Source organism: Mustela nivalis, assembly GCF_964662115.1.
Source record: "Mustela nivalis genome assembly, chromosome: X".
In the NCBI taxonomy this organism is placed as follows: Eukaryota; Metazoa; Chordata; class Mammalia; order Carnivora; family Mustelidae; genus Mustela; species Mustela nivalis.
The window spans coordinates 20224193-20232025 of record NC_139040.1 but is presented as its reverse complement, the minus strand read 5'-3'; the positions used below and the strand labels follow the sequence as shown (position 1 = coordinate 20232025).

General features: G+C 38.7%; 1 protein-coding gene and 1 pseudogene across 2 annotated transcripts; both read left to right on the top strand.

Annotated features, from left to right (window-relative positions):
- Positions 1-941: 941 nt before the first annotated feature.
- On the top strand, positions 942-1738 carry LOC309855855 (large ribosomal subunit protein eL8 pseudogene; annotated as a pseudogene). The gene has a single exon. The product of its transcript is annotated as a large ribosomal subunit protein eL8 pseudogene (transcript).
- Positions 1739-2609: 871 nt separating this feature from the next.
- On the top strand, positions 2610-3491 carry LOC309855846 (coiled-coil domain-containing protein 169-like). Its single transcript, XM_082716495.1, has one exon. The coding sequence runs from the start codon at positions 2725-2727 to the stop codon at positions 3367-3369; it is 645 nt and encodes a 214-aa protein (XP_082572621.1). The 5' UTR covers positions 2610-2724; the 3' UTR covers positions 3370-3491.
- Positions 3492-7833: the final 4342 nt, after the last annotated feature.

The window sequence follows — 7833 nt, the reverse complement described above, 5'->3', positions numbered from 1 at the left end:
GCTTGTAAGAGATACATTTTATTTTTAAAGATTTTATTTGTTTATCTGAGATAGAGTGAGAGTGAGAGAGCAAAAGCAGGGGGAGCAGCAGGCAGAGGGAGAAGCAGGCTCTCCATCGAGCAGGGAGCCCAGCACAGAGCTCGATCCCAGGACCCTGGGATCACGACCTGAGCCAAAGCCAGCCACTTAACTGGCTGAGCCACTCAGGCACCCCGCAAGAGATACATTTTAAATGTAAGAGTAAAAAATGGTTAAAAATGGGGGCACCTGGATGGCTCAGTCGATTGTCTGCCTTTGACTCAGGTCATGATATCGGGGTCCTGGGTTTAAGCCCCATGTCAGTCTCCCACTCAGCATGGAGCCTGCTTCTCCCTCTCCCCCAACCCCTGCTTATGCATGTATTCTCTCTGTCATAAATACATAAACATCTTTTCAAAATATGTCAGGACAGCTATATGAATATTAGATAGAATAGACTATATTCTGGAGGATCTGGAAGGCTGTATGCATACAAAGGGCTGCACATATGCTCAAGGGAGATCAGAGATGGCCGAACTTAGGCCTTATATAAGCAGAAAATAAAAATCAGGGAAGACTTGTAAACTGCCTGAACTTAGAATGAGTGTACCAACACATGCATACATTTCCTGGGAAAGGGTGGAAACCTTGTTGGCTCAAAGTGTTTGAGCAAAATCTCTGACAAATAATTGATCACAAGCTATCATGACCCAAGGGTGAAACCTAGGTGGCTAGGCTTAAAAATTAAGAACAAGAATGTTAACAACAACAGCAACAGCAAAAAACTGAGCAAAGATTCCAGTTGTCACACACCACAGGGGAGATGGACACTACATAATTAATCCAAGCATATCACTAAGCAAAAACAAAGGAACATAGTGCAATATAAAAAAATAAAAATAGCTCTCCTCCAGACACCCAAGATGCTGAAAGGAAAGAAGGTGAAGGAGAAGGTGGCAGCCCCGGCCCCTGCTGTTTTGAAGAAAAAGGAGGCCAAGAAGGTGGTCGATCCCCTGTTTGAGAAAAAGCCCAAGAATTTTGGCATTGGACAGGACATCCAGCCCCAAAGGGATCTCACCCACTTTGTCAAATGGCCCTACTACATGTGGCTGGAGTGGCAAAGGGTTATTTTCTGGAAACATCTGAAAGTGCCTCCAGTGATTAACAAGTTCGCCCAGGCCTTGAACCTTCAAACCGCCACTCAACGACTTAAGCTGGCCCACAAATACAGACCAGAGACAAAGCAGAAGAAGCAGAGATTGTTGGCCCAGGGTGAGAAGACAGCTGCTGGCAAAGTGGATGTCCCCAGTAAGAGGCTGCCTGACCTTCGAGCTGGGATTAATATTGTCACCACCTTAGTGGAAAACAAGAGGGCTCAGCTGGTAGTGATTACACATGATGTGGATCCCACTGAGCTGGTTGTCTTCCTGCCTGCCCTATTTTGTAAGTTGGAGTTCCCTACTGCATTATCAAGGGGAAGGCCATACTGGGGCATCTGGTCGACAGGAAGACCTACACTACTATTGCCTTCATACAGGTTAACTCAGAAGACAAGGGAGCTCTGGTTAAGCCAGTGGAAGCCATCAAGACCAATTACAATGATAGATACAATGAGATATATTGTCATTGGGAAGGCAATGTCCTGGTTCCAAAGTTGATGTCTCTCAATGCCAAGTTAGAAAAGGCGAAGGCTAAAGAACTGGCTACCAAACTGGGCTGAGTGGATGCTGTCGAATTTTCTTTACATAGAAGTAATAAAAAGTTCTCTATAAATAGATAAATACATACATACATAGAAACAAGGTGTAACCCTTACATGGGGGAAAAGCAGCTTATACAAATTATCTGCAGGAGGGCCTCCATGATAGATTCAGTACATATGAACTTCAAATAAGCTATTAAAAATATAAACTAAAATAAACCTTATTTAAAGAATAAAAGGAATGTGTAATGACAATGGCTTATCACATAGGGAACATTAACAAAGAGATATGAATTATAAAAAAGAAATGGATAAAAATTCTAGAATTAAAAGGTACAGTTGAATTGAAAAATTCATTCAAGGGACTCAAAAGCAGATTTGAGCTGATAGAAGAAAGAATTAGTGAACTAAAAGGTAGATCAATAGATACTATCCAATCTAAAGAAACAACATGAAAAAAAAAAGAAGAAGAAGAAAACTAAAGAACCTCAAAAGGCCTGAGAGACACCATCAAACACACCACATATGCATAATGGGAGTTCCAGAGGAGAAGAGGAAGAAAGTGGGGCATAAGTACATGAAGAAATAATGAGTGAAAACCACGAATCTAATGAAAAGCATTAATCACAGCATCCAAGTTAATGCCCTACACCCAATCTACATCCAAGTTTAATGAATTCTGAGTAGAAAAAATACACAGATATTTATAGCTAGAGAGGGAAAGCCAAAGAGAAAACCTGAAAATAGCAAGAGGAAAATCACATGTGAACCACAATGAGATTAACAGCTGACTTCTCATTAGAAACAATGGAGAAAAGAAGGTGGTATTATGACATATTCAAAGTGCTTGGGGAGAAAACTCCACCAAGAATTCTAGGAGTCAGGTCACTGTGGCAACAGTTCATAACAACACTTTCTCCTCCCCAGCTTCTGGGTGTCCCTTCAGGGATTCTGCTGTAAGTTGTGCTGAGGAGAAGGGTGTGGGAGGTCTCTGACCTGCCACCATGGGGGACGGTAGAGGAGACAACTTTGAAGGTATGAGCACTGATCGCCTTAAACTGGAGTTATTGGAAGAAATCCATATGAAAGACTTGGTACAGCTCTCAATACTTGAAATAAGACACAAGATAGTGGAACTGGAAGCCAAACTCAATACTCACAATGAAGGTGGTGAATGGAAAACCCGTTATGAAGCGCAACTTGAACTGAATGTTCAGCTAGAAAAGCAAATTGTTATTCTCAAAGAGAAAATGGAAAAAATCCGTGGAAATCCTTCAGATAGACTAGCTTCTATTCGTGTCTATGAGAGAATGCCAGTGGAATCCTTAAATACATTACTTAAACAGCTAGAAAAAGAAAAAAGGAGTCTTGAAAATCAAGTGAAAAACTGTGCCCTTAGACTGGAACAAGAGTCAAGAGCTTACCACAAAACCAATGATGAACGCCGCGCATACCTAGCTGAAATGTCTCACATCTCTGGCTCACACCAAGTTTCTAAAAGGCAACAGATGGATCAACTTCATAGAATTAAAGATAATCACGTGAAAGCAGGAAGACATAATCCAGCTAATCAGAAGATAGTAAATGCCAAGAAAGGACCAGCAAAAAAGATCACAAAACCAAACCATCTTCCAAAACTCAATCCATGATTCCAGAACTGGATGGATTTCTATTTCTTCCCTTTATTCATATGTAATAGTCAACTTGTGAAGTTCGAGTTAGTGCATTTTTCAGGGAATGAAATAGATTTTTTTAAAAAGCTATTAAAACTTCTTTAGCTCCTCTTCCAGCTGTTTGTTCCTTTTTCCGCATGAAAGTAATTTTTTAGTAATCTAGTTTAGTTTCAAAAATTACTCTAGAAAATAATTTTAGTGACTCTAATATATCTAATAACAGTTTGTGATTCTTAAAAAGTCCTAGAGAACGTGAAGGTTATCATCATTATATTTTCTTTTTAATAACCTCTCCATGATATGCTTTGATAGGTAACATTGCTATTGTATTTGGTTTCTAGTCGGCCGTAATCTAAAAATGTGAGCTTGGGGCGCCTGGGTGGCTCAGTCAGTTGGGCATCTGACTCTTGATCTGAGGTCTCATCTTGATCTCAGGGTCATGAGTTAAAGCATTAAACCCACTTAAAATAAATAAATAAATAATATTCTTTTAAAAAATATGAATTCACCAAAACTTTTTGCTATTTTAGGCTGTATCATGTTCATTTTTTTAAGCACAAAGCTTAAACAAGGCTGCAAATCAACTGCATTTTAAACTGTGGCTTGAAGTATCATGGTATTGAGGAAATAGCTTTCAATCGGGAATCAGTTTGGTTATAGTCCCCACTCTGCCATGAACTTATGAGATTTGGGGAAAGCCCCTTCACCTCATCTTTATTTCTTGTACCTATAAAATGACTGAGGCAAACTATGCAACTTCTAATGCTTCTTACCGTTCTAGAAAATAAATATGTATTCAACTACAGGGTCCTGTCACTTAGCACATAGTGAACTAAGTCATGTTTGTGATGCTTATTAATTCATAGTAATGAGCTCATTTTTTGGACCAAACTTGGCCAGTGTCCACAACACTCAAGTCTAGAAGTGGAGATAGAATGAGGATAGGAGACAGTTCTAGAAAATTTATTAAATTCTCCTATTCATGTTTAGACTGTTTTTGTAATTGTTACATAGATCTGCAATCCACATATAATTTATATGCTCAACTTCATAAGTGAATTTAAATTCCCAGAAATCACCCAATGGTCAGTGTAACTTTTAGCTAATGGCGTTCTCACATTGTATCTGGCACTAAAACCTAAATTCTATTCAGTATACTAGTAATGAATACCAAATGCATTTCTATAACTATCTCAATAGTTATTCACTTTCTTTAAGGAGAATGCATAAATTCCATATAGCCAAATAATTTTTTATATGACTATAAAATATAATGCAGTGAAATATAAAGTCAATTCCTATAAATTACTCTAGATTGGAGTTGTTTGGAAATATTGTCTCCTATTCTTAATTAAGCTAACTGCAGATACCAGATACCATGGCCCATATTATCAAACAATTACTAGATTTTTATGTTTTATACCATCTTTCTTAGCATTAGCAACAAATTGATAATCTTAATATTAGTAATAAATAGAATCACAGATCATCACTGAAGAATAAAAAAGGTAGTTTTTTCCCTATCATACAGAGGTAGGCCATTGTAGGGACTGAATTAAAGAACATTTAAAATTATCTCAATCACTGTGATGGTCTATTGAACAGCTTCCCATGGGGATCTATCACATTTAAGTGTTAGTTCTATAGGTGCTTCTTTTGAATACTTTCCAGATATCAGAAAGTGTCTCTTAACCATGATGATGGAATGTTGATGAGGTAGTGTAAAAAACTGAAATGAGAGACTTTCAAGATCCGTATTCTGGTATCAGTTTTGCCACTTCTAAGCTTCTGACTATAAGCAAATCACTTTTTATTTTTCTTTTAAAGATTTTATTTATTTGACAGAGAGAGATCACAAGTAGGCAGAGAGGCAGGCAGAGAGAGAGAGAGAGGAGGAAGCAGGCTCCCTGCTAAGCAAAGAGCCTGATGTGGGACTCGATCCCAGGACCCTGAGATCATGACCTAAGCCGAAGGCAGCGGCTTAACCCACTGAGCCACCCAGGCGCCCCAGCAAATCACTTTTTATTGCCTCATTTCATTATGTATAGAGCTGGGAATATTTACCCTACCACCTTGGGATTGCTGTGTGGACCAAGGGTACTTACTGAACATTTGTTTATTTACTTCTTTATACCTTATTTCCCTCTGAAAGTTTGCCACTAAATTTAGAGGTATAAAAGCAACATCCACAACATAGAAGATGAAAATAAAAGTTAAACAGTTTTGCAAGAATTTGTGACTAAGCAAAACTAGCTTTAAGCTTTCTAACAGCCAGCACAAAGAAGGAATGAGCTGCATAGCTCTCATTAGTTTTGTAGATGGAATACACAAGTAGTGAAAAAGTTTGCCCTCATTCCCTAGTTCTAAGTTCTGAAGATAATTTGCCATGCAAGATTTTATAAGAAAGTGCAATTATTGGGGCACTTGGGTGGCTCAGTCACTAAGCGTCTGCTTTCAGCTCGGATCGTGGTCCCAGGGTGCCGTGATCAAGCCCCATATCGGGCTCCCCCCTCAGCAGGGAGCCTGCTTCTCCCTTTCTCATTCCCCCTGCTTGTGTTCCCTCTCTTGCTATCTCTCTCTGTCATAAATAAATAATTTTTTTAAAAAGAAAGTGCAATTATTTATTGCAATAATCAAAACAAAAATGAGAGTTTGGGATCCTTCTTTGTTTAATACTGAAATATGTATTGATAAATACCAGTATTTTTTGAGTTCAGAATTCATGGGTACCTGGGTGGCTCAGCTGGTTGAGCCACGCTCAACAGGGAGCTCAGTTTCTGCTCTGCTTCTCCCTCTGACCCTCCCCCCTCTCATGCTTTCTCACTCTCTCTCAAATAAATAAATAAATAAAATCTTTTTTAAAAGTTCAGAATTCATAAAGCAGAGAATCAGTAAAACAATATTTAGTATATTTCAAATTTTTAAGTGTCTAAATGTATTACAAAATATCAAGAAATACTATTTATAAACACAGATGATGTTACAACCAAAAAGACAGGTAATAACAAGTATTGGCTAGGATGTGGAGAAATAGGAATCCTTACACACTGCTGGTGGGGAAGTACAATGCTGCAACCACTTTGGAAAACAGTTCGGCAGTTCCTCATAAGGTTAAACATAGCGTTATCGTATGATTCAGAAATTCCACTCTTATGTATATACCCAAAAGAATTTAAAGCCTATGTCTAGGGGAGCCTGGGTAGTTCAGTCAGTTGGGCATCTACCTTTGGCTCAGGTCATGACCTTGGGGTCCTGGGATCAAGCCCCATGTTGGGCTCTCTGCTCCGCCGGGAGTCTGCTCCTCCCTCTCACTCGCCCTCTGTGCTCCCCCCACCAATAAATAAAATCTTTAAAAAATGAATCCTATGTCCACATAAAAACTCCAAAACTGCTAGAACTTATACAGGAATTCAGTAAAGTGTCAGGATATAAAATCAATGCACAGAAATCAGTTGCATTTCTCTACACCAACAGCAAGACAGAAGAAAGAGAAATTAAGGAGTCAATCCCATTTACAATTGCACCCAAAACCATAAGATACCTAGGAATAAACCTAACCAAAGAGACACAGAATCTATACTCAGAAAACTATAAAGTACTCATGAAAGAAATTGAGGAAGACACAAAGAAATGGAAAAATGTTCCATGCTCCTGGATTGGAAGAATAAATATTGTGAAAATGTCTATGCTACCTAAAGCAATCTACACATTTAATGCAATTCCTATCAAAGTACCATCCATCTTTTTCAAAGAAATGGAACAAATAATGCTAAAATTTATATGGAACCAGAAAAGACCTCGAATAGCCAAAGGGATATTGAAAAAGAAAGCCAACGTTGGTGGCATCACAATTCCGGACTTCAAGCTCTATTACAAAGCTGTCATCATCAAGACAGCATGGTACTGGCACAAAAACAGACACATAGATCAATGGAACAGAATAGAGAGCCCAGAAATAGACCCTCAACTCTACAGTCAACTTATCTTCGACAAAGCAGGAAAGAATGTCCAATGGAAAAAAGACAGCCTCTTCAATAAATGGTGCTGTGAAAATTGGACAGCCACATGCAGAAAAATGAAATTGGACCATTTCCTTACACCACACACAAAAATAGACTCAAAATGGATGAAGGACCTCAATGTGCGAAAGGAATCCATCAAAATCCTTGAGGAGAACACAGGCAGCAACCTCTTCGACCTCTGCCGCAGCAACATCTTCCTTGGAACAACGCAAAAGGCAAGGGAGGCAAGGGAAAAAATGAACTATTGGGACTTCATCAAGATCAAAAGCTTTTGCACAGCAAAGGAAACAGTTAACAAAATCAAAAGACAACTGACAGAATGGGAGAAGATATTTGCAAACGACATATCAGATAAAGGACTAGTGTCCAGAATCTATAAAGAACTTAGCAAACTCAACACCCAGAGAACAAATAATCC